The 26,586-nt window shown below is 39.3% G+C and overlaps 9 protein-coding genes and 1 non-coding gene across 10 annotated transcripts; 8 read left to right on the forward strand and 2 right to left on the reverse strand. All coding sequences in view use genetic code 12, as the record gives it.

Moving 5' to 3' along the window:
* Nucleotides 1-2,868: 2,868 nt before the first annotated feature.
* RJT20DRAFT_91607 (uncharacterized protein) lies at nucleotides 2,869-5,916 on the forward strand (the record flags this gene model as incomplete). The annotated part of the gene is made up of 4 exons (XM_064921384.1): nucleotides 2,869-3,466; nucleotides 3,590-3,820; nucleotides 3,926-5,240; nucleotides 5,466-5,916. The coding sequence occupies 4 exons, from the start codon at nucleotides 2,869-2,871 to the stop codon at nucleotides 5,914-5,916; spliced, it is 2,595 nt and encodes an 864-aa protein (XP_064777760.1).
* Nucleotides 5,917-6,372: 456 nt separating this feature from the next.
* On the reverse strand, nucleotides 6,373-6,462 carry RJT20DRAFT_t13. Its single transcript has one exon. It is a non-coding gene; the product is annotated as a tRNA-Tyr (tRNA).
* A 636-nt stretch (nucleotides 6,463-7,098) lies between these two features.
* Nucleotides 7,099-8,183, forward strand: RJT20DRAFT_21931 (t-SNARE). The gene has a single exon (XM_064919294.1). It carries the CDS (start codon nucleotides 7,188-7,190, stop codon nucleotides 8,052-8,054), a length of 867 nt encoding a protein of 288 aa, XP_064777761.1. The 5' UTR covers nucleotides 7,099-7,187; the 3' UTR covers nucleotides 8,055-8,183.
* Nucleotides 8,184-9,518: 1,335 nt separating this feature from the next.
* Nucleotides 9,519-11,288, forward strand: RJT20DRAFT_90481 (signal recognition particle subunit; the record flags this gene model as incomplete). The annotated part of the gene is made up of 1 exon (XM_064921321.1): nucleotides 9,519-11,288. One exon carries the CDS (start codon nucleotides 9,519-9,521, stop codon nucleotides 11,286-11,288), a length of 1,770 nt encoding a protein of 589 aa, XP_064777762.1.
* Nucleotides 11,289-11,827: 539 nt separating this feature from the next.
* HUT1 (Hut1p) lies at nucleotides 11,828-13,365 on the forward strand. Its single transcript, XM_064916391.1, has one exon. It carries the CDS (start codon nucleotides 11,952-11,954, stop codon nucleotides 13,026-13,028), a length of 1,077 nt encoding a protein of 358 aa, XP_064777763.1. The 5' UTR covers nucleotides 11,828-11,951; the 3' UTR covers nucleotides 13,029-13,365.
* A 652-nt stretch (nucleotides 13,366-14,017) lies between these two features.
* RJT20DRAFT_132834 (leucine-rich repeat domain-containing protein) lies at nucleotides 14,018-16,507 on the forward strand (the record flags this gene model as incomplete). The annotated part of the gene is made up of 1 exon (XM_064918172.1): nucleotides 14,018-16,507. One exon carries the CDS (start codon nucleotides 14,018-14,020, stop codon nucleotides 16,505-16,507), a length of 2,490 nt encoding a protein of 829 aa, XP_064777764.1.
* Nucleotides 16,508-17,118: 611 nt separating this feature from the next.
* On the forward strand, nucleotides 17,119-18,543 carry RJT20DRAFT_21939 (palmitoyltransferase). Its single transcript, XM_064919295.1, has one exon. The coding sequence runs from the start codon at nucleotides 17,220-17,222 to the stop codon at nucleotides 18,405-18,407; it is 1,188 nt and encodes a 395-aa protein (XP_064777765.1). The 5' UTR covers nucleotides 17,119-17,219; the 3' UTR covers nucleotides 18,408-18,543.
* Nucleotides 18,544-18,679: 136 nt separating this feature from the next.
* RJT20DRAFT_144048 (alpha/beta fold hydrolase) lies at nucleotides 18,680-19,615 on the reverse strand (the record flags this gene model as incomplete). Its single annotated transcript, XM_064918704.1, has 1 exon — nucleotides 18,680-19,615. The coding sequence occupies one exon, from the start codon at nucleotides 19,613-19,615 to the stop codon at nucleotides 18,680-18,682; it is 936 nt and encodes a 311-aa protein (XP_064777766.1).
* A 1,328-nt stretch (nucleotides 19,616-20,943) lies between these two features.
* Nucleotides 20,944-23,117, forward strand: RPD31 (histone deacetylase). The gene has a single exon (XM_064916392.1). The coding sequence runs from the start codon at nucleotides 21,352-21,354 to the stop codon at nucleotides 23,041-23,043; it is 1,692 nt and encodes a 563-aa protein (XP_064777767.1). The 5' UTR covers nucleotides 20,944-21,351; the 3' UTR covers nucleotides 23,044-23,117.
* Nucleotides 23,118-25,032: 1,915 nt separating this feature from the next.
* POS5 (NADH kinase) lies at nucleotides 25,033-26,346 on the forward strand (the record flags this gene model as incomplete). Its single annotated transcript, XM_064921280.1, has 3 exons — nucleotides 25,033-25,596; nucleotides 25,681-26,173; nucleotides 26,210-26,346. 3 exons carry the CDS (start codon nucleotides 25,033-25,035, stop codon nucleotides 26,344-26,346), a joined length of 1,194 nt encoding a protein of 397 aa, XP_064777768.1.
* Between the last annotated feature and the right edge of the window lie 240 nt (nucleotides 26,347-26,586).

Here is a 26,586-nt window from a genome sequence, read left to right on the forward strand (position 1 = left end):
CAACGATATTTTTCAGACATAGTCTCGTCTACTTCAGTAAACGACCATGTCCTTTCATTTGCAGCAATACTTGTATATGGCCAGGAAGGTCATTGAAGCCACAGAGATGAGATCGTAGACTCGGGAAAAAAAAAATTTTTTTGGGGCGGATATTTTTGATGTCTACGAGATGTACTTTTAAATCTAACAATTAGAGGTGCTGCAGCGGGGAGGATGGAGTATGAGGATAAGAAACCAGCCGAGGAATAGTGACCCGAAAAGAGACGGTAAAGAGCTGTGCCGCCTATAGGCATGGTTTTTATTGATTGGTTTTTATGCAACAATACAATATTGGATAAAGCTTAATGTCACACGAGAATGTAACTAAAAAGGGAAGACACCATACTTATTGTAATGCTTCTAAACACTAACTGCTCTTGACAAGACGCATGCATGAAAATTTTTCAATACAAACGAAGGCACCAAAACCAGGCTTTTGGTGAATAAAGGTAACATAACAAAATCATTTAAACATATAGGAGACAACCCCTGCAATATGTACAAGAGGGCGCTCTAAACCGCACACGACGTTAATGTACCCTGTATTGCAGAGACGGAAGGAGGCTGAAATAGTCGAGCTCGGATATGTGCAAGCACACGGCAGCTGTCGGCGAACCCAAGAGCTGGAATGTCTATCCACAGTTGAAGACCAATTTAGGTTATCGAGGAGTTCCTGTTGAGGTCTTGAGTGCTTATCCCCGCCCTAAACCTAAAGTATAGGGTTTTGTGGCTCCAGTACTCTGCAACATTTCAAGTCATGGCATCAAGTGATAGCTTAACGCTTAATCACCCACTATTTCTCTTAACACGATGCTATACGGATGCAAGTGTCCTGCGACAATCGCGAGGCATAATAAGCGATTGTAGGATGGTTAAATCAGTATTTTTGAATCATGTAGTTGGGGTCTATGTCGAGTGAAATTCAACATGTATGAAAGTTCAGCATTGTGAGCGTACACTCCCAGTTCATGTTGCACGCATTTAGACTGTTGATTGTCGTTTCAATTCCTTCCTGTGGGGAATTCTAAACTTAAAATTTGGAACAAGTCTTGTGCGAGGACAAGACTTCTGTACAAGAGGTTGTAGAGTAGATGTGCTTGTGATAGTTACTATCAACATCGTGTTACATCGGGATATTGCAATCAGAGAGTTGATTGAAAAAGAGGAAGTTATAAAGCCGACCTACAGAAATCACTTCAATCGTGACGATTGTCAGGGGCTCTGCAAAGCGACTATTTAGTAAAAATATGGAGTAATTACCAGCCGGCAAAACATGCTAGTTTGGCCAATTATAGATTGGACGGGAGAATTCATTTCAACGAACACGACACAACCCTGCAATTCTAACTTTAATCTTAAATGGTCAGGTGAAACGAAAGGATTTCTATTGTTGACCATTTCAATGCTTTGTTACCCAAATGGAACGGTACCTTATTCCGCCTTTCTCATGCTTGGTCCGATGTGATGCCGGCATTGTCACCAGTGTCAAATATCGTCTTTATTGAAGGAAGTAAAAAATACGACAGCAACAGCTCTTGTCTGCAGTATATACGCATCTTTTCTGAGGCTGATGTGATTGCGTTATTATTACCCTACGCACACGACCCTGAATTCAGAAGATTTGCTTTGAGAGCATCGAAATTTTGAACGAGTGGACACTGAATTGTTGTGAACGTCACAGTGGGCTCAAAACAATTTCACGATAAGGCAAAAAGATCAAGACATATGTGAGTGATAACTCCCTTGGAGTTCGCTTAAAGAAACCTCGAAAAATAGCCTTGGCTGCCTCCCAAGAACTTTCACCAGTGCATCACCGTGGGGGGGGGGAGGGGGTCCAAATGATCTAGACATACGTCATAGTCATGCAAGCCTACTGCCAACTACACCAGATCCATGTGTGTGCGTCTCCTACCGTCCGTCTCGACGATCTAAACATCAGTTCTCAGCACTGTCGCCATGACCACCGACGTCCAGCGTGCTAATAACTAAGGCTATCTCGCTATTTGCGGCCACTTCCAAGGTCCACGTGGGCTATCTCTTACCTGCGTGAAGCACAATTGCAATTTTACGATTATGCAGAAATTCTTTTTATGTGCACTCACATCCCAATCCGGTAATGGTTAGTGTGATAATAAAATTCTAGCCTGTGAATACCGTTCTGTGCACGACCGCTGGCTCGTAATCGCAAACTCTAATTACTAAAAAATTCTCAATCTCAAGCCTTTGTGCCTACTATGTAGAACCTTAGTAGATGAATTTCTATATATTGAGTTGATTTAGCTGCCATTTGTATTTGTAGAGTATTCGTGTCTTTTTGTATCAGTTATTGTAAGAACCATATTTAAACAGGACTTCGCAAGAAATCCCCACATTTTGAGATACAAGGACCGGTGGACCGCAGCACACAGTTGAATTATACAGTGGGATTAGCAGTTCAAGGAGTTTAGTCACCATACCGCCTTATCTGCTCACCGCCATCATCCCACCACACGTCAGTGTATTCACTCATTTGCATAGCCAACTCGAAAAGATCTCGGACTTTCAGTTTCGGCACAAGTTGTTATCTTTATTGCTATCTACATCTCTTCGACATCTTTATCCTTGGCGTTTTCTCGAGGTTGTCCCAGTAGTTAGGCACTTTCCGCATCAAACCAACTCCATCGCATTAGCTAAGAAGTAAGGTTCAACTCCACACCATATTTCTACGGCACACTCATTCTACCACAGTTTACTATCTTCACATACGTAAGCCTTAACCTTTAATTTTAATACATTTCTTTCCATCACGGCACAAAACTCTAACTCGCCAGAAAACTTGCATCCGTTTCCATGAAATTTGGTAATAACCTCCAGCATCTTTCGATCCCCGAATGGAGATGTTACAATATAGACTACAATGACTTGAAGTACCAGATCAGACAAATCACACAGTCCAAACTGACGGACCTCAAACCACTCCATAGACTGTTCGTGGAAAACTTCGACTACATCAATCTTTTCGTTGCAACAAAGTATGGAGAATTGGTACGAAAGTTCAATTACTTCGACTCATACTTCTCCCAATTAGTCACAGGTATTGAGACGTCTTCCAAGGGCAAGCTAAGAGCTATTCTTATTGAAATAGATGAGATTTTCTATCAAATAGTCGAGCTTTCCCTCGTCCTTAAAAACCTTTCCAAATTCATTATCATCCAGAAAATCGCTGTCAAGAAGATATTCAAGAAGTTCCTCAAGTACTATAACCAGGACAAGCAGAAATCTGTCAAGTTTGTGATCAACCTCAAGAACTATCTTCTTTTAAACAAAATGTCTTTCATCAACTTCGACTTGTCTGACCTCACACTTAAGTTAACAAACATAATTACGTCAATCAAATACGAGCAGAAGCACTTTTACCACCTCATTCATGATACTTCTAGCGAAGACCGTTTCAGAAATCGTAAGAACTCGCTTTATAGTGTTTCTTCCACACTTTTATCTCAGAATTCACAGTACCAGAACCTGATCTTGCCAAGGAACCCTTCCATAACCTCATACCATAACTTCCAAGCTTATGCCGATGCTGAGTCGGCGGCTCAGGCTCAAGCACAATCCAAGGTGAACTATCACATTCAGCAGGACCCAGTCACATCCGACGCAAATTTCGACTTGATGATCTTTCTTAAGAAGAACTTCAGTTTGAACTGTTTGATTCCAGATGATTCGAACACCCTTAATGAAATTATCCTCAATTTGAATATCTATCTCAACTTCAAGAACTACAATATAAATACGGACGCCAGTCCTGAAGGTATTGACAATATTGGGGGAAGAGATAGCTTCAGTGTAATCTCTGAACTGGAAATGTCTCATTCTCCTAAGGATACTTCCAGACCAACTCCTACAGTGAACACTACTTCGGTATTCGAAAATTCATTCTCGCTTCTTTCTTACATCTACTTGACAAATGAAAGTGACATGTACAGAGAACCATCATTCGTAATAACCCAGAAGAACCAATCATTTTCGATAGTTATTGCTCATATTGGGGGTTTAAGAAAATACTCGTACTGTATTTTGCCAAATGAGATCGTTCAGTTGTTTCTCTCTCATTTGATTGATAGAAAGAACGATGATATCAGATCAAAGCTATTCGATTACTTCAACACTAATGACGTGTCTCCTTTGACTAGAAAGACAATAGACGCAATTCTCAGCAACAACCTCAAGCCTTCTTTGAAGTTAATTTGCAAACGTGCTCGTTACATTCTTAAGAAATCTAATCACGATGTTGATGACGATGAAGAAGAACTCGAAATCTTAGCCAATAACGAGGAGACTGGTACAACAAAGACATCGTCTGATACAATTAAAAGGAAGTACCAGGATGATTATTTGGTTACTTTGGATCATGGAATTTGTACTACTAATAGTATCAAATATACTTCATCACTCTCCTTCTGTGATGAGGAAGAAAACGAAGCGGACAACTACTACAACAACTTTGAAACGTTCCCACATAACCACTTAACATTCTATTCTAATGACTCTAATTTGTGCAACTTTGAGAACTCATTGGAGACGCAAATAGATGTTAAAGACGGGTTATTATTCAACACTTTCTCCAATTCACTTTTAGGAAAGTTACCAAAGAAGATTCAAAACTTGATTTTGCACAACAACTTCATGAATTTGTTCAAGCAATTGAACTTCTACCAGTATATGATCTCGTGCTATTTCAACCTTGTACCAAGAGGAGACTACGCGAATAATCATTACACCTACTTGTTAAATTTGAATTTGTTGAAGAACTTCGAAGACATCGAAAATTTTAATAAGCAATTAAATTCAGAGAATTCATTGATAAAAGCAAAATCTAATAGGATCTTAAGACACCAGTTATCTATCAGATCATTAGACAACCGTATGAAGTATACGAGTACTGATCATTGTCCTGAATTCTACTTGAAGCCACAAGGGGGAGAACAAGGCCAATCAACTCAAAATGGAGCTGTGTTCAACTCCCTCGGTAGTGCTAGTTCAACTAGGTTATCTAATCATTCAATCTTCACTAACAATCAAAAGGATGATGAAGAAGATGATCAGGATGAAAACGAAGCACTTCGTGGAATTTCGCCAACTGAGCTCAGTAGATTCAGACAATCCCAATTTGGTGTCGATGATGACGATGACTTGGCAGATGAAGAAGGTTTGGAAGACATGTATGATTACACTATCTTCCTTAAATTGAACAATGAGCATGATGAGAACACACCCTTGAATAATGTCGTGCTCCAGTTCATAAACTTCAAGAATAGAGTCCTTACTCTGCTCCGCAAGATAACAAAGAGGGATCGTGAGACCGAACCTATCTTACCATATTCGCGTAAACGTCCTTCCCATGCATACCCAGGCACTCATGGCTACAACGATGAAAACCCGTACAGTAAATTTCTAAACATCGATGAACCCGCCTCATTTTCAAACTATGATTCCATCAATGAAGAACCTACTTCATTTTTGAATCGGAACAAGTTTGTTAACATACAGTATCAATACGAGTTGGACTATGATCAGACATTGTCATACATATACTTTTCACTTAATCTCTTGTCCATCTTCCTTAGTGGAATTGAACTTGGTATTGTTTACAGTGTGTTCATGAAGATTGATGAGAACGACTCCCAGTTCTTAATAATTAACAACTTATGGTTAATTTTGGTCTTGATTATGGGATTGTTGCTCTCGCTTATATTTAGCATGATCAGTATCAACCTTATCTTCCAGCGCTACCACACTTCACCTCTCTTCCATACTTTCGTTGTTTGGAGTGGATTTAGCATTGTGTGCATGTGCTGTATCGGGTCCATCTTCATCGTGGTGGCTGCAGGCAGCTAATTGGACTTAGCTGTTCTAACATTTATGACTTTCCGTTGCATTATAACCAAACTAATGACTTTTTTAATTAGAACCATATCTCATTCATTTTGCAGGCTGTCCAAGCCTGTGGGCAAAAATTCAATTCTTTTTTACATTACAAGATACTCTATTATTTAACTTTATAGCGATGTCTTTCATTATTACCCATTTTTAATGCATCTACTTCATCCGTGTGAAAATCTAATTCATTTGACTCCAGATCCATAATAAGATCCAATTCGGTGCATCTTTCACCTATGAGTTAACTTGTAGCTGTAACTTTTTTGAACAAGACGTTTGAAATTGTGAAGTAGAAACAAGAAAATGCATAAAAGATTCACAAATTACTTGGAGAATCCGATTGGAGGCTTTTCATCTGTAGACATACTGGTTTATGAAGAATCTTCTAGTCAAGTTTAAAAAAAAAGAAGAAAATCTCCCGGGGGCGAGTCGAACGCCCGATCTCAAGATTACTCTGAGTTACTCATTACAGTCTCGCGCCTTAGCCAGCTTGGCCACCGAGAGGAAATTTCTGGCGAAGTACTATTTTTGGAGGTTAAAGTCATGTTACTTTCACGTGACTTTAAACTAAACATCCATGCCGCGACAATATTAGAGACTATATTACTTAGAACATATCAAGTAGTTATCTACTTAGTTAGCTAAGTAAAGATATACCCCTTTACAAAAAAATGCCTTGTGTTTCGAATAATAGGATATTTGTACTGGTCATTTGAAATAAGTCGAAGTTGGGACCCAATGGAGCAAAAGGGGAACTTTGTTCTATATTTGCAAGAATTTATCAAAATTGGTAAAAAAATGATAAGAAACTATCCCTATTAGGGTGCAAATTGATGAAATTTGCTGTCGAATAGCTAAAGAGATATCGTTATAGTTTTTTTATACTACCGCAACCTAAAATTCCTTCCCTTTCAGCCACGTGAAATAAAGACTTCAACAATAGGAAGAATTCATTATTCTTACCGAGAAAGATCGAGGGTCAGTTCTTTTTATCTGCTGCATAATAACCTCTTTAATTTTATTATCTCTTATGCTATCAAAAAAACGTAACTGGATACTACATAAAAATATTATTATCATATCTATTATAAGTGTTTATAGATAAACCCAAGTAAAGGTGTAATGCAGATGAAGATTATATTTAAAGACCGAAAAAGAGCCATGATTTCCACTATGAAGAAATACTATTAATCGACTGCAACAGATTAAATATCAAGTACAAGTGCAAAATGAATATGAACAAAGAATATCACACTATAAACTCGTATGAGATGGGCTCACAAGAAAGGTCAATGTCTTACGACGATGAAGAGTTTATGTCATTTATGAACGAAATTCAAGACATCAGAAGCTTTTTGGGTCAATATTCTAACTTAATTGATTTAATAGCCAATAAGCAGGAAACTCTTGTTCACGAATTAGAGTATGACGAAGATGCTGACTTTAGTTCAAAGCAGGTAGAAAGCTTGGTTACTGAAGTGCACTCTATGCAAATGGATTTGAAGAAAAGGATCAAGAATGTTCAAACTGAGGCTATTTTATCCAAAGATAAGATCAAAATAGACCAAGCAGAGGCTGTCAAGGTTCAATTTATGGAGTCCATCCAAAGATATCAAAGAATTGAATCAAGTAAGAGGCAAGAAACAAAGGTCCAGACTGAAAGACAATACAGACTCCTTAAACCTGATGCAAGCGAGGAAGAAGTTAAGACGGTGCTTGAGAGCGGTGCTGACAGTCAACAATATTTCCAGCAGGCACTAATGCAATCCAATAGAAGCGGAGAAGCCAAAACGGTTTTAACAGATGTTCAAGCTAGGCACCGTGAGATATTGAGGTTGGAGAAGACAATGGCCGAATTGACCCAATTATTTGCTGACATGGAAGAGTTGGTAATTGACCAAGATCAAGACGTTCAACTTATCAGTGAGCATGTAAATCATGCTCAAGTTGACATTGAGCAAGGAGTGGGCCATACGTACAAAGCTGTAGACAGTGCCAAATCGTATAGGAAGAAGAAGATGTGGCTCGTATTGATTTGTATCCTTATTCTATTAGCAATCATCGGTGCACTTGCTGGGTATTTTGCTTCGAGATAACCTCCCACAAGGATCATAATTCTGCATGGTGAATGATCATTTCAAATGTGGAGATAATAAAAACCGCTTTATCTAGGATTTATTCACAGATTAAGGACCCCTGATGCAATAGACTACGGCATCATTCGAAGCCTTCGTTATTTTTTTGCCGCTATTGTCTGGCTCGTATTCCAAAATATTATTAACTTTTCTCTGGTGTATATCTACCATAGAAAGGAGTGGATATTCGGGGAAATTATAGTTATTTACCATTCTTTCTATAGATAATATAATATTAAATGAATACGGTGATGTAAAGGGGATGAAATTGCCTGTTGTTGCAGAGTGCAGCAGGGAAGCTGCAAAATACGAAACAGAGCGGGGATGTGTAGGAGAAGAGGCGGGCTTCGATCTCTGAAGTTTTCTTGTTTAAGTTGTGAAAGTTGTTTGGCAAAATTGAAGTAAAGCTCTTGGGTGTTGGCAATGTTACTCCTAAGGGATATTAAGGAGTAGGTCTTCAATCTTGCTTTAAATAAACCAACCATGAAGAGGTAAAGATTACCGCGCTACCACATATTTTGTTTATATAGATGCATTGTTTTAATCCTGTTCTGACCATTTATGGTAAAGGGCAAAGAAGCCCATACCCACACACATATTTTTTTTTACCATATTCTCGACTTTTCTTCCAATTGCTTCGAAACAGTGTAATGTGGCATTTCCAACTCTATTTACTGTCTATGCAATATGTAGCATACAATATTTCTACTCTTCTCGACTTCTCCTGTACTCTCAAGACTTCCTGGGGCAGTCGTGCGATCCACATCTTCTCCCTCCAGTGAGAACTCTCAGTATCTCACTCAGTACCACCTCACTAGCTCACTCTATTATTGTAAGAATCTCCTTACTCAGTATTTCTACATAGTTTTTCTCATTCACTCAGTCTCTTTCATTCACACCGTCTCACACAGTCTCACCCAAAAGCATTCTCACAAAAAGTATTCACTAAATTCTTCTCTCACTAAAATTCATCTCTCACTCAAATTACTCTCACTCTCTTACTCATTCACTAACTGTAAGAACTCCTCACTCAGTATTTCCTACTTAGTTTTTCCTATTCAGTTTTCCTTACTTCCCCAGTCTCACTTACTGAGTCTCCTTCACTCTCAGTCTCATTCAGTCACACACCAAAAACCATTCTCTCACTCTCACTCTCACTCTCACTCTCACTCTCTCACTTCCTCACAGTACCATACCAGAAAATCTCCCCTCCAAAATTTTGGACGACTAAAAATTTTGGTTAGTGAAAATTACGATTCGTGAAAATGCGAACGACGACAAAAAACTGTCAGTTTTTGTTGTAAATGGCACTGGTCGTTGTCTTTTTAATAGAAGAGTTCAGAAAGGCAGTAGTGGGTATTGAAAACATAGAATACAGCACAGCACAAAATGGATTCCCCCCTCAACACAACCCTTGGAGCTCGGATGAGCGCGTATCTTGTGTCGTCCGATGACTACCACAAGCAAAGAAAGAGATTGAACAAGCGGTTAAATAAATTACGTCATGAGTTGAATCTTATCACAAAAGATACCAAAGATTACAAGAATAAGGAGAAAACTTCAGCCATCAGCGCAGCAGACTACGAGAAAAATGACAAGTATGGTCTTATTCTCCTCTTGACTGCCGAAAGAGACAACTTGTACGCTTTGGAAATCAAAAACGTCCTCGAGATCAGTAATGAAAAAGTCGCTTCCTATAAGAATCTCATGATCAGCAAAATCAAGCGTTCATTACAATCCACTCAGAAACTTCTTCTGATAACTGCCACTGAAAAATCGGATTTAAAGAGAATCGAGATCTACATCTACGCCGCTTTGGTACAAGGACAGTTGTCTATTGCCAAGAAGCAATGGGCTTTGGCACTCAATGCCTTTTCCATTGCCAAGTGTGCCTTGGACTTCCTCTATGCTCAATTGGAAAAGAAAGAGAAAGAAGGCGAGGGAAGAACTGTAGGATTGTCGGAAGAGGATAATGAGGAGGACGAAGAAGCATTCAACAAGATTTTGGTTAATGAATTGCTCGATACTGTGGTGGACCCATCTTTGAGTCTCGCTGTATCTCAGGACGACAATGTAATTGGTTCTACTACTGACCTCAAGACCATATCCCACAAACATTGTCGCGATGGAAAACTCCCTTACTTGAATGGTGCCATCAAAATCATAGAAAAGATCGACCCTAGCTTTGTTTCAGAGCTTTTCACCTCCGTTGAATTGATCAGATCTGTGACCTGGAGAGATCACGAAGCTAACTTATACAATGATGAGATCGCCTACAGATTGATGGAATTAACAGATGACGACAAGACCAACTGGAGGGCCTTCACCGACGCCAATCAATTCGATAAATTGATCACTGGCTGGACTGAAGTTTTAGAAATCCACACGTCCAGTTCCGAGAAGAATCAGGATGATGACGACATCGAAAAAGTCCAAGATAGAGCCATCTTGCTAACATATATCAGCTACAATTTGTTATTTACAAGATTGAAGAGAGATTTATTGATTGTTGATCAATTGTCAAGTACAAACGACATTGAAAACAACAGAGATATTTACAGACTATTCAATGGTATAATCTCTATAACTCAGGAGTTGAAAGACTTACCAGGTGTGTATAATGACGAAGACTTATTTGCCTCATTGGAGAACTTGGAGAAGTACTTCACAGCCAAGAAGCAAATCGTTTTGGCTGAATCTTTCCTGTACAACAACAAGTTTGGCGAAGCATTAAAGATCTACAGTTACATAGAGAATGAAGTTTTATCGGTGGAGGATGAGTTTTACAAGATCCAAGAGTTCCCATACCAGGTGACCAACAATGAAGAGTTTGAAGACTTCAAAAAGGAGTTATCCAAGAAGTTGTTACAAGCGCACATCTCCGCACAATTTGCCTATGATTCTACTAGTAGAGAGAAGTTGTACGCCATTGAAAACATAAACAAGTACCCATTGTCTGAATTGAAGGATTTAGTGAACTTGAGTAAGACGCCTAGAATCCAGCCAGTGTTGAGCAAACCGGTGTTATTTGATGTTGCATTCAACTACATTTCATATGATTTGGGGCGTTCATCAAACACAGCTGGCGCAGCCAATGTAGCTTCCCCATCAGCGGTTTCTCCAGTCACTTCTAGCGACCAAGATGACAGCAGTAAGAAGCGTGGTGGATTCTTTGGTATGTTTGGCCGTAGTTAGGTTGTATATATCCCCGGAGAGTTCTGAAATTTAATGTAACATGTAATAGAACGAGAGATTTTGTAGAGATGAATGAATTGAATTGCTCCCTATTTCACATAAGCTTTGCTTTTGTTACTTAGCATTTCTAGTAGTAGAGAACTATCCTGGGGAAGAGAATGAGTTCGATAATTCACTAGTTACCATACGTATTCCATTACCTATTTTCAAATACGAGAAAACCGGTACCATATCACTCTTCCAGGCCAAGATCTGGGTTCAAAGACCTGTGTCAACTTCATCCCTAACAGCTCTCCAACCAGATCTCACCATTCGCTCCCAAATATCCCTCTCTACTACAACCACCTCTCTGCTTCAACAATCCTCAATTGCTGCAAACCATCCATTGCCTAATCTGGTAATCTGCATTCTCGTCTCTTCGAAAAAAAAATGCTGGCACCAACTTTTTTTTACACTTTACCTTTCCACTATGCATATACTCGGTTAGCTCAGATTCTCCATAGTTAACGATTCTTTCTTGTACTTTTCGTAATAGTTGACCTAACAATTCTTGTTGATACATATTTGTATATATTTGTGGTTGCAAATAGAAATAGGCGTGCGTCTTGTGTAAGGTAATTGTACAAATCGCATCAAAAATCTTCAAAAAGAAAGATATTGCAAATGAAAAAACACGGTCTGGTGCTATCATTAGTAGTATGCGTTCTCGGTCTCTACGGTTCATTTCTTAGTTGGTCTGTTCTCCAAGAGAGAATCAACACGAAGCCATATGGCCTAGACGGTACAAATGAACCTGACTACTTCAAAGCGCCTCTCATAATCAATATCGTTCAGGCGCTCTTTGCTGGAATAGTAGGCTTCATCTATACGTTGATAAGTGCCAGAGTTAATCCATTCTCTGTATTCACCAAAAATGATTCCACCATTGCTAGACTGTACATGAAATCATTTCTTCTCATCTCCATTACCTCCAGCTTGTCATCTCCGTTAGGATATCAATCGCTCAAACATGTGGATTATTTGGCCTACCTCCTTGCCAAATCATGTAAACTCATTCCCGTCATGTTGATTCATTTGACTTTCTACAGAACCAAATTTCCCTTATACAAGTACATAGTTGCCTCCTCGGTGACCTTCGGTGTTGCTGTCTTTACATTGTCACACTCTTCGAAACCAGGTAAGAGCAAGTCGACCAAGTCCATCAATGACGGTCAAACATTGTTGGGAATGGTGCAATTGCTTGGATCCATGCTTTTGGATGGTCTCACCAACTCAACCCAGGACCAGATGTTCAAATTGAAGTCCAATGATAAGAATAAGCAAATCGTGAAGATTACTGGTGCAAAGCTCATGTGCATTTTGAACACATTTGTATTTGTGCTTACTCTTGGGTATGCTTTGATTTTTGCATTTGACTCTGAAGTGATGTACACCGTGAATTTCATCCATAAACATCCTCATGTACTTATTAATATCTTGGAGTTTGCCGTGTTCGGCGCAGTGGGCCAGGTATTTGTTTTTATCATATTAGAGAAATTCGATTCCTTGATTTTGATAACTGCAACGGTGACCAGAAAGATGATCAGTATGATTCTCAGTGTTGTTCTTTTTGGCCATTACTTGAACACTATTCAATGGTGTGGTGTAGGGCTTGTATTTGGAGGTATAGGCTACGAAGCGATTGTGAAGTTGATGTCGAAGAAGGAAGAGAAGCAGGTAGATGAGAAGAAGAACCAATAGACGGGGGAGTTTCAAGGTAATACCCTGCTATTGCTATTTATAGGAAAGACTAAATTTATAGAAGGTAATCAAAAGCCGTTAGGCAAATTCTCCAAGAGAGATTTATAGAACCACTGGTACATATTCACTACCCTTGTCAAATTGTTTTGCATATAAATTGTGAACAATATAGACAGCTCATTAGCATAACTGATATGGCCAAAGTTTAAAGAAAGTGATAGTGTGACATATTTAACAGTATATAAGTCCTTACGCTTTATTGAAGTTGTTAATAGTTACCCTAAAAATAAATAAAAAAAACAACTTTGATCGATTTCATATACATCTTTGATAAGTTCTTAAATAGAAATATTTGCTTTTATGGCATCTAAGACCATAGCTAATACATCTTTAAATAATCCTAAGGCTAACAAGCTGGCTAGCTATTAGAGACCTTCAAGTAAACGGCGCTACCACCCAACACATACTAAAGTATACGAACATTGATAATGCACTATTACGAGATGGTACCTTTCTGCGTTATAATATACGATTTATAATATCGTCTTTACATCAGTTACATATCAGCAGCTATTGGACTTCAATGATAATTTCATAGGATTGCCTATTTTGAAATTTCACCTCGTAATGTACCCATACCTGTTCAAGTAGTATTGGCCCAGGATGTCAGAGCGATTTTCATTTTCAACAATAGCCTTCCACATGTAGTATAGTATATAGTATGTAGTACTCTCTTGGCATTACCCCAGTTTGGTAGTCGAGGTTCAGGAATGCATTCAATTACGAGTTTGCTGATACTTATGGGCTCAGCTCATTTTAGATCTTTTAGTCTCGTTTGCCATGTGGACAGAGCCCCCACACAACAACTCAGCTGAAGCTTTGGTGAAATTCATTCGTTAGAAATATATAGTAGGAACACAGCTAGCTTTACTCTTTGATATTGGATTAGCCCATTTCAACCCAATATCAACCAGAGCGTTGTTTCTGTCATGTCTGATTCTATTCTTCTGCCTGAGAAATTGGCTGAAATGCCTATAGAGGTGCTCCAGAGGATAACAGATGAACTTACAACAGTCCAGCTTCGAACATTCTTGAAGAATGAACTGGTTCTAACGCCATTTGCTTTTAACTCTCTCTATAGAACGGCCTACATCATGCACCCAAAAGAAAACGACTACTCATTCAAAGGATACACCTATCTCAATTTTGAGGAAGAACTTGAAGATATCGATGGCCACATCATCCATGACAAATGGCGTGACTATGGCCCAGCAGGTTATGAGATTGAAAACTGCTATCATTTCAAAAGTGTGGACAATTTCATTGAGTTCGTATCTAGATACCCTGGTTACGTACCCAGAACTCTCAAGTTTGAACGCGTCAAGACATTGCTTGACCTACAAAAATCTCACCTGGAGCTTTTAGCCAAGGTAAAATCAATCGAGATCAATCTTGAGTACCAGAGGTGGGATGATCACGAAAATCAGGAGACCTACGTCGAAAGCATCAAAGCAGCATCTAGCGTCAACTATAATGTTCGCAAACTAACCATTCTCAATTTCATGCCAATTATTGATTACAGTGATCTTGTCCTTCCAAAAGGATTGGTGGAGTTGGAGATATATAGAGGCACAATCGTAGATAAAGAAAAGTTCTTCAGAAATCTCCCGAATTTATCATTTTTACTGTTGAATGAAGTAGAAATAAAGTTAAATGAATTGGAATTTTTGCCTAATAAATTGAAAACTGTGAAGTTCATTAACCTGTTGAAGATCAGTGAAGTCTCAAATAGAATTGAACTTCCTCCAAAAGTTACTAACTTACTACTTCATCTTACTTCTAAAGGGGATGGAAGCCCCACTTATTTCAATCTCAGTCTGGCGAAAAGCTTACACCTGGTGGAGTTTAACTATAGAAACTTACATTCTCTAGAGGAAGTTGGCTTACCATTGTCAACAATTGACTTGAAATTGATCCATTGTAGTGATCTACGTGAGCTTAGAAACTTGAATCAGTTCTATAGATTGCGTACACTCAAAGTGGATGGCAATTTCAGCTTATCAGTATCCAGCACTTTCTTTGTGAATACCAACTTTCCAGAGTCCTTAGAAGAATTGAGATTCTCGAACTATACTGGTGGATTGAAATACAAGCAGTCTATCGATGATGCGGTTGTAGAAAATCCAGACCATTATTTCGAATACGAGAATCAATTATACTTTAAGGTTGGTGACAAGTTTAGACTTCCATCCAATTTAAAAGTCTTGGAGATATCCAATGATCACTCTCTTAAGATAGACGGCAGCCTTGTTTTGCCCTCAAGCTTGAACTATTTAACATTTGACAACTGCGCAGGCTTTGCTGAGTTGGAGAAGCTTAAATTACCTCCCAACTTAGTCCACTTAGAACTTACAGATATGAACCTTCCGAATATTGAAAATGTTCAATTCCCAGAGTCCTTACAAAATCTTGTTCTTCATTCTAACAATATCAGTGGAATATCAAATACCAATCTTCATATGTTACCTAAATTGACACGGATGAACTTGTCTTACAACAAAATTGGAGATACATCTTCAATCGACTCACAATTACCACTCAACTTAGAGATTTTAAAACTAGTTGGGAATAATTTGAAGAATTGTTACCTAGATCACTTGAATCACTTAGAGATACTTGATTTATCATATAACTCATTTGAATTCGCTTTAGATTCCGAAAAGTTGAGGCTACCAGAGAATTTAACAATATTGAAGTTAGTTTCAAATAGATTCACAGATGTAGGAGGTGGTTTCAAATTTCCAAGAAATATAAGAGAGATTGACCTAACTGCCAATGGTCTTAGAAGTATTGATTCAAACTTTGTTAAGAGTTTACCTGAGCTGGTAAGTCGGATTTACTTGGGGTCGAACAGTTTATCTGTATTATCCGAGATAGACATTTCTTTGCCCAACTTAAAGCTCCTTTCACTATACAATTGTGAATTAGATTCTTTAGCTAATTTATCGCTCCAAGGTTGCGAGAGATTGGAAAGAATGATCTTATCTTCTAACCTTCTACAGGAGATCGATACACGAAAATTTCCTAAATCAATTAGAAATTTGAGTGTCCAATCCAATGAATTAAAATCAATTAAAGGAGATTTCAAGGGATTCAGCGAAATAAAGAACCTCAATTTAGGACACAATCAACTAGGTATGTGGATAAGAGAAAATGAACTTGAATTACCCAAGAGTCTTCTCTCAGTTGAATTATCACAAAATTCCATTGACGATATCTCCAAGATTAAGTGGAGCCCTAATGCTATAGTGGTACACTTATACGGTAATGATGTCAATGTGGATCAAGTAAAGCAGTTAGCTGAGTTGTATCTTCCGTTCATACCCAAATTCCGTGGAATTTCTATCAACTCTGACATCCTTTCCAGCAACAACGAACTAGAGAAATTTACACAAGCGGGGGTGTTGCGCGGTATATAAAAGCGGGCAGCAATACTCTTGATTAAGGAAGCTCTATTACCGGTGAGTATGATTCACTTTTTAAGAGAGAGAGATATAGCACGCTGGTGGGCGGTTTTCGTATCTTAATGGCTGCAAAGATCCAAGTGCGAGGGTTAAACGCTAGTTCAATCAATACAAATGAATTGTACTGCTGATTATAGTGTCTTCCTATAATATACAAATATAGATATATACGCCTATGTCCCAAACATGTAAATAAAAGTTAAACTGTCTTATCAACAACATAATATAATGAAATCCTTCGCGTTTTCTCCCATAGACCATGATACATAATCCATAGTACATAGCACCTAAAACATAACACTTATATCATAATACCTCAATTCTTCTCGCTTCTTCTCACTTCTCCTATCCCATCCATTTTCAACTAAAAACAAGAAATCAACTACCACCCTCTTTCCCCCATTGCAACATTACACATACAACTCCTCTCCCTCTGTATACATCACTAAAAAATACGTCTATCGTCTCAATACCTGCAGGTACCATGTAAGATATGATTTCAAACCTTCTTTTCGTTAGTATTATTATTTACTGGCGTCTAACAGATTCTGTATTTGCATTTGTTAGTATTCTTTTTCCTTTTCTTTTTCTTTTGGCAACCATTGTATAGTTGTTCTATAGTTCTTTATATATTGTTATTGTTATATTTCCCATAAGGTGCGCAGTAATGTTGATTTCACATCCGTCGATTTTATTCAAGCAGCGACCTTGGTTGCTCTCGTATGAGAACTTTTGCTGTTACCTCGCCACACTCTTTCCCAAGGTTTTCTTCACTTCGGTGTTGGCCTGGTCTCTCTACGTGCTATTAGCAGTAGTATCTCACCGGTATATACGGAATCAGTATGGCCATCCGATTTTGGCGTTGGTGGTGTCTGTCATAAGCATATCCTCTTCAGTGCTATGCGCATACACATATTTCAAGGTTATAGCAGTGGGGCCAGGCTCGCCTTTGGACTATGAAATCCTCAAAATTAAGGATATTCAACAACTCAACAAGCCACAAAAGCAGTACCAGCCTGCTAATCCTTTTGAAACTGCAGGAGATTCGTCGACTGGACTCTTAAGTGATGCTGAACCAGTGGCCCCACAATCTGAGCCAGAACTGCCTCCAACAGAATATCTCCAAATGCATACAATGAAGGCGTCAGCTTATCGCTATTGCAATAAGTGCTCGGTTTGGAAACCAGACAGAGCTCATCACTGTTCGAGTTCAGGAAAATGTATATTAAGAATGGACCATTACTGCCCATGGTTCTCAACATGCATCGGCTTCTTCAACCAAAAGTTCTTCGTACAGTTCTTGTTTTACCTTGCTGTATATGCTGGGTTTCTGTTTTTTTTGAGCACAACTATTCTCTGGAAGATACTAGCTTCTGCTGAATACGAACAAGACTTTCTTTCTATCAACCTTGTCATTTTATTTGTGGTTTCATTGGCGTTCTTCTTTGTTCTCGGAGGCTTCACATTATTCCAGATATACATGGTACTCAAGAACATGACAACAATAGAGTTTCAAGAGTTCAGATGGGATAATCATGATAAAAAGAAAGGTAGTTTCCAATATGAGTTCGATGACAGAGGGAAGCAAAAAGCACTTGCGCATATATATGACTTAGGCTACAAGAAAAACTGGACTAGCGTCATGGGCAATAATTGGGTAGAATGGCTCTTACCCATCACTGTCACCAGTCGGTCTATCGAAGATAGATATAACAACGGTATTAACTTTGAGATCAATGAAGATGCATATGAAAGATGGTGTTACAACGCACAATTACAGGACCAATTGAACCAACAACTTGCAGATTATAAACGCAGAGCAAGGTTGGAGAGAGAAGAGTATACTGCTGTATGATGCAACTACAGAGCTCAGAAAAGTAAATTGTCTCACGATTTGAACCTATTATTAGCATGCCAATTCACATACACCCGCCGTTGCAAGGGAAGGCCAAATGATACATTTCACAACATATACTAATACATGTTACCCATGCTTGGGCTGATAAAATGAATCATCAATTGGAGCACGTATTTAAAAAAATGATATAAATTTCAATTAGCCAGTAGCCTAACAAGTTGCCTCCCGTAGGCAGGCCGCAACACAGACATCCTTATCTACCAATATAATTACTTGAGCAAATTGTACTCAGCTGTGAAGTCCAATATAGCTTGGGCAATTTCCGGGGCATGAGAGTTCGAAGCGAAATGGCCAGCGTCAAGTTCAATAACCTTGACGTTCTTCGAATCTTTCTTATAAGCATGAGCACCGGAAGGGATAAAAATTTTATCATTCTTACCCCACACTGCAAGGATAGGGACATTTGTCTCTCTGAAAAACTCCTGGAATTCTGGGTAAAGGTCAATGTTGGTTCTGTAATCAACTAATATATCAAGTTGCTGTTGGACATAGTTTGGTCTCGAAGTAAGGAAATGATAATCGAGCAAAGCTGCCTCAGGATCAACTAAAGTTTGATCGCTTTCACCATCATCATATTGAAACGAGTATGAAGAAAGCTCTGTAACAAGCTTGCTGTTAATCTCCACAAGCCTTTGTTTATCTGCCTGCTGCTCTGCTGTCAATTGTTTAACATCAGCAAGTGCCCATGCTTTCTTGATGTTGTCCCAGAAACTTCCATCCAAGCCTTCCACGTAAGCATTTCCGTTTTGGGCAATGAAAGCCGTTATCTTCTTAATCCTCTTGATAGCAATTCTAAATCCTATTGGAGCACCATAGTCAAATACATATACTGCAAAATTATCAAACTTGATAGCATCTAATAAGAGGTCAACGTTGTCAGCAAATGCTGCAAAAGAATATACAAAATCCTCTGGAACCTTTGTTTGACCGTAACCTGGAAGGTCAGGAGCAACAATGTGGAAATATGGAGCTAAAAGACTGATGAGGTTCTTGTATTGCCTCGAAGATGTTGGCAATCCGTGCAAAAGCAACAAGTTTGGCTTCGTAATTTCACCTGCCTCACGATAGAAAATCGTGACACCATTGTTAAGTTCAACGAACTTGTTCTTGGAGATGATGGCTGAGTTGATTTGAGGAGCTGGCATTTTAGATTATTAAGTATACGATAAAGGGTTTGTTTCAATCTTCTAGATAACTATTTTGTATTAGAAGGTCTTAGAGAGAATCAACATTTGGTAATGTAAACAAGAAATCGACCTCTATTTATAATACTGATATCCTATAATCCAATTCTACATTGCACTATACTACAAATTGAAGTAGTTGCAACCATTATTACTAAGGCGGCATTTGCATTTCTTTCCACAAAAAAATACGTCCTAATATCCATAAAAGGATCAAGGAATGTGATCTGTTGGTTTATGGTTCCCGATTACTAATTTGGGACAGTTCATACCCCGAGGGTTGCGAGCCCACCTGACAAATTTTGCAGCAAACCAATACAGCTTACATATTTCATTATAGGTGGCATTTGTATTCCAATATAGAAGTAAACTCCACAATTCTGTTAATCAGACCCCTGGTCTTGGCATTTGCAAGATACTTATCTTAGAGTTGTGGATTTGGGCAACGATTACGATAGTTACAGGACTATGTGATTATGTGGTGGACGGGGGTGAATGTCTCTCGCGCCACTTAATCGTGATTATGCTATTGTTGGCTTGTAGGTCTCCATTAGGTTGGTACATTGCTTTAACTGTGTACCACTTTTACAGCTCATTAAAATCCTACAGAAGACGCCACAAGTAGGATCAGAGTGCTGAGAGTTCAATTACTGAAGAAGTGATTCCTGAGCCCGAAGTTGACAAGAATATTAGAAATAGTGGAGTAGTAAATCTATCATGGAGGGCTCTTGAAACTTCAATCTCTCGAATTTATAGCGATACAACTCCTACGTAATTGTGAATGCCTTTTTTATGCCGACCTTTATAACTATTCTAAAGCGTAGACTTTTCAATGCCTACATACCAACCATGAAGCTGGGGCCAACACTACAATAATAATAATGAGCCATTCACCCGGCTCTTTCCTTCTCTCCCAAACTCACACCTACTCTACCTCACACACACTCACACTAACTCTCTCATTCTCGTAGTCTATTCCCATGAATACTCCTGAACTAACCATATCACTCGAAGACTGGGTAACATAATGTAACCAAAATCCATACACAGACAAAGACTCCACAGACACACTACAGCATTAAATACACACACCCACTCCATTTTGTTCTCTGCGCACTACTCACTACTCACTCTCTCACACTCTCACAAACTCTCACAACCTCCCCTACACAGTCTCAGTCTCATCCTTCCACTGCCTGCCTCAAGATTCCATTTTCCATTTTCCATTTTCAATCATTCACGTGACTTGATGGTGGGTTCCCCCATGCACTCCGTACCCGACGAAAAAAGTAATTCATTTGATTAACAGCTTCGAGATTACATAGTGAAGAGAAGTCTTTGAATCACCATAACGTCTAGTATTAAAGTATAAACTGTCGAAACTTTCAAGTCGAGATTGTAAGAGCGGTATTTTACACGTCCCAAGAGTGAAATTTCAGGTTTTTTTTGTTGATTGTGTCTTTGTCTCTGTGGTTATCTGAACTGTTCTCGGTCTCTCTCGTTCTAAACAGTAACATTCGAAGAATAGCATATCAGATAGTTTAAAGAGCAAATAAAATAGAAGGAAAACCGTGAAAAGTGCCCAGATCCATATTTTCTCCCTTTCTGATAAAATACATATCTTTTTGACACTTGAAAAGGTTCCAATCGTTGTTAGCGCCTGTCACTTGTTCCAATTGCCATTCACATAAAGCGCCATGTACGTCCAGCTTCCATTTGACGAACTTAAGGTGGATCCAACCCAGAAGAAGCGTATTGCTTACTTCTACGATGCCGATATCGGTAACTACGCATACGGTGCGGGTCATCCAATGAAGCCACATCGTATAAGAATGGCACACTCCCTTATCATGAACTACGGACTCTACAAAAAGATGGAGATCTACAGAGCCAAGCCAGCTACGAAGCAAGAAATGTGCCAATTCCACACCGACGAATACATTGACTTCTTGAGCAGAGTCAGCCCCGATAATTTGGATATGTTCGGCAAAGAGCAGATAAAGTTCAATGTGGGAGATGATTGTCCAGTGTTCGATGGTTTATTCGAATACTGTGGTATCTCTGGTGGTGGTTCCATGGAAGGAGCTGCCAGATTGAACAGAGGAAAGTGTGATATTGCCATTAACTATGCCGGTGGATTGCATCATGCCAAAAAATCAGAGGCGTCTGGTTTCTGTTACTTGAACGATATTGTTCTTGGTATTATTGAATTGCTCAGATACCACCCAAGAGTGTTATATATCGATATAGATGTCCATCACGGAGATGGTGTTGAAGAAGCCTTTTACACAACTGATAGAGTCATGACATGCTCATTTCACAAGTACGGAGAGTTTTTCCCTGGAACTGGAGAATTGAGAGATATTGGAGTGGGAAAAGGTAAGTACTATTCGGTCAATGTTCCATTAAGAGATGGTATTGATGATGCTACATACAAATCAGTCTTTGAGCCGCTCATTTCGAAGATCATAGAGTGGTACCAGCCATCAGCCATCGTTTTGCAGTGTGGTGGTGACTCGTTGAGTGGAGATAGATTAGGATGCTTCAACTTGTCCATGAGTGGTCACGCTAACTGTATCAACTATGTGAAGTCGTTCAACATTCCTATGATGGTCGTTGGAGGAGGAGGTTATACCATGAGAAATGTCGCCAGAACTTGGGCTTTTGAATCTGGTTTATTGAACAATGTGATATTGCCAGCAGAATTACCATACAATGAGTATTACGAGTACTACGGGCCAGACTACAAGTTGGACGTCAGACCAAGTAATATGTACAACACAAATTCACCGGAGTTCTTGAACAAGATTTTGACCAGCATTATAACCAACTTAGAGAATACTAAACATGCTCCTTCAGTTCAAATGAACTATGTTCCAAACGATGCCGAGGATTTAGGTGACGAGGACGAAGATACCAAGGAAGCTATTGATACTAAGGGTGGTTCTCAACAGGCCAGAGACGAACAAATCGTTCCGGATAACGAATTTTACGACGAAGAGGACAAAGACGAGGGTGAGACTATGATAACGGATAACAGCAAGACTCCTGAAACACAGGAGGAAGCTGCAGCTTCCAATGGGGTTATTAAGTCGGAGAGCAATGGCACAGAAGCACCAGCCGTTTCTGTTAGTGCCGGTACTAACAGTACTTCCAATGAATCTACCGAAACACCTGCAACATCAGTGGCTGCCGATAGTGCTGCTGCTGAGTCTGAGTTTGTGCCAGTTGTTGAGTCTATTACAGCACCTGCTCCAACCGTAGCATCTTCCAGTGAAGGAGCCGGAGCCGTGGAGGCAGATGGTGAGAAGGCGAGTGGAGAAGTAGTTCCTGAGTTGACCAAGGAAGAGATAGCCGAGATCGAGGAGTTAAACAAGGATGTAGATTAGAATCGCTGAAAAGTTTTCGTTTGTAATTTAGCTAGTTGTATCATTAATATTGATTGAATAACGAAAGATGTAGGTTAGAGTAGTGTAAGAGGAGGCCATTCTACCAGAATATGTGGATTATAAGGGGTTCAAAGCAGAAGGCTTATGATAATTAAGTTTCATTGGAAACTTTCTCAAAAATAGAGAAATATCAACACATATATCCTTTTCTAGGGGCCCTTAAAGAAACTGACTTTTCCAATTAGAGAAGTGATTAGTTCCATTATTTCGGTACTTCTCACAAGGGCCAAATGCTATTATAATGGAATAAATGGTATAAATGTCATACAACCACCCCACATTCCAACGACTCCTTCGTAAGCGCATGACTCACGAAGCTATTACTTCTTCAAAGAAAGTAAACAGATCTTCCTTGTTAGGTTAACAGTCGTGTAAGTGTATCTAATAATATGTCATTCGTTACCAAGAAACTTTCATTATTATAACACAACTTTGAAGTCATTTCGTAGCATTCTAAGCATTTTCTTATTGTATTCAACGGTCCGCATGCTAAGAGATCACTCCACCGATTGTCGTGTAGGCATATTTCACGAGATCTTTGATACCCTTGCTTGAATGTCTTAAGTATACTTATACTATGTAATATATGCTATACTACAATATATGATATATAATATATAATGCATAAGATGGTAACGGAACAGGCTAATTAATTAAAGTAACTTTATCATTAAATACATTTTAAACTAATTCCCTATACCTTTTACCAAACTATACCAAAGCCACTTTCACCTCCCATTATCCATTGCTTATATATGGCTTCTATCGATGATTCGCTAATGCTCTAATTCCAAATAAAAACGAAAGTAACGAGATTACCTATACCCATCTACTCAGTGACACTAGCTATAATAACAATCTACATAGTGCCCCTGCTTATATCCTCCTATCAAAGCCTAGTTTAAAGCGTATCTCGTTGCAGTTAGTGTTCCAATAGTGTATTCACAGGTTTCTTATTGTGTGTGCTTCGTTCTTGGTTGCTCCAACGTCAATGTTATTAGACCTACTCTTAAATTAGCAAATTAGCAGGTGCTCACATTGAAACCCCAATTCCGATTCCTCAACTCATCATTTGTCCGTCGTTGCATATACTCGGTTTTGTTCTTTCATCCGCATATTGTGATCGTTGATTCGCTCGATTCGCTCGTCTTTGCTCATCTTTGATCCTCGTCTTCCTCATCGCTCTTATATCTCTTTCCACATACACTTACGTTCCCACACACTTCTTTCTAACTTGCTCACTTTCTCATTCACCATTATCATCTTCATCATATACTCAATATTCAATATTCAATATTCACTAATCGCAATCGCACTTATCGCACTCCTCGTTCCTCACTCATTCCTCTTTCGTCCCTTTGGTTCATTCATTAGCACCTGTCTCTGCGTATTATATGTTTCCTCCATCTAACTGAAACTTGAAATACCATCGTGCTTCTTGTCTATCACTCATTATACCTTCACCACGGCTTTAATTTTTATAAACACATCCTCGGCTCGGCACTCAAATTCCTTGTTCCTTGTCCCCAGTTTAGTTACATTTGACTCGTGCCATTATATCGCCCTCTATTCCTTCACTTGCTTGGTGTTTCTCCGTAGCCCCTCGTTTCCCCACCATAGGCTCCTCCATATAACTTGGAGTATCTGTGAGTGCATCACCGTGACCGTTAGGTCTTGTTAGTAACGTTTATATACATCGAAAGCTCACTTACGACGAAGTCATTTCGTCTCCTCCGACCAATGGGCAGAGCACCGAATTCCGTATTCCTTCGCTTTTCTCAGCAGCGATTGGCTAACTATAAGTCGTCTATACCTATTAATAGAGCCAGCGCCAGTCCGTCGCCATATTCTTTCATTGCATCCAGAGCTTACTCAACAAAGTGCTCTACAGCGACATCTCCTACCACAGATACAACCAAATCTTCGACCATGACATCCAGCCACAACCTACTCGACATTCGTCCTGTAACGCAATTAACCAACGCCAAATTCCCTGAATACGTCAAACAACCGAACTCTAAACTACATAACATCGTATGGCGTTCTCCTCTCCAGAACATCTACCTTGTCAAGAAGCCCTGGAACTATAGCGTTAGAGACGCCATGCTCCAGTTTATCGACCATATTCATAAGAACTATCCTGCCGTAAATGTCATCATTAACGAACATGTAGCAGACGAGTTGACACACGAATTACAGACGGGTGGTGGTGCCAAAATTTTGGACCCTTCAATCAAGCATATCTTATACACGGGAGAAATCAGTGACATTGTAGATAAAACCGACTTGGTAGTCACTTTAGGAGGCGATGGCACGATTCTACGGGCTGTCAGTTGCTTCCTGAACGTAACGGTTCCACCAGTTCTAAGTTTCGCCTTGGGAACATTGGGATTCTTGCTCCCTTTCGATTTCACAACTGCAAAAGACACTTTCAGAATGGTCTACGAGTCCCGAGCAAAAGCTCTTCACAGAAACAGATTAGAATGCCATGTTGTAAGGAAAAGGGACATTAAAGAAGACGAAGAAGGTGCAGAATTGAACCGTATTGACCAGTTGAAGAGAACTGGAAACGAAGAGCTTTCAAACGAAACTATACGGAAATACCAATCCGACCATTATATTCATCATAATCAGAGTGCTACCATGGTCCATGCCATGAATGATATCACATTACATAGAGGAAGTCAGCCCAATTTAACATCGTTGGACATATACATCGATAACGAATTTTTAACTACAACTACAGCAGATGGTGTGGTCTTCCTGACTCCTACAGGCTCTACAGCATACTCTTTGAGTTCTGGAGGCTCGATCACTCATCCTTTGGTTCCATGCATTCTTTTGACACCAATCTGTCCTCGATCGCTTTCCTTCAGACCATTGATCTTACCACTGACATGTCATATAATGATCCGGTTATCGGAATTGAATAGGAATCGTTCGATTGAGTTGACAATCGATGGTATACCACAAAGAGATTTGAGACCTGGAGACCAAATTCATGTTGTCAATGAAAAAGGTACAATCTACGTTCCTGGTCAGCATGAGCCTCCGACAACTCTTAGCAAACGTCTCGATTCATTGGAAGATCCTGGTAGTGAAATAGAGGAAGGATCGCAAAACAAAACCACTGGAAAGGGCATCTGGTGTATTGCCCGAAGCGAACACGATTGGACCAAGGATATCAACGAATTGTTAGGGTTCAATTCATCATTCCAGGGCAAGAAACAGTACCATATGTAAACTAATAGCAACCGAAATAGAACATTCGGTTACGGATCGTACCCCTTATTCTCCAGTAAAGTTCCCGTAGCATTGCCCCGACCTTTCACCATTGGTCCCTGTCCGGAGTACCAGTCGTAATCTGGGGATTACTCACATGACCCTACACGTGAAGAGTACAATTATCATCAGAAAATACTCGCTAAATAAGGCTAAAAATGGCCAAAGAAAATACAAGGTCCGTGCCTCAACCCTCGGCGA

Source organism: Scheffersomyces xylosifermentans (assembly GCF_036884685.1).
Source record: "Scheffersomyces xylosifermentans strain CBS 12540 chromosome Unknown RJT20scaffold_1, whole genome shotgun sequence".
NCBI lineage: Eukaryota > Fungi > Ascomycota > Pichiomycetes > Serinales > Debaryomycetaceae > Scheffersomyces > Scheffersomyces xylosifermentans.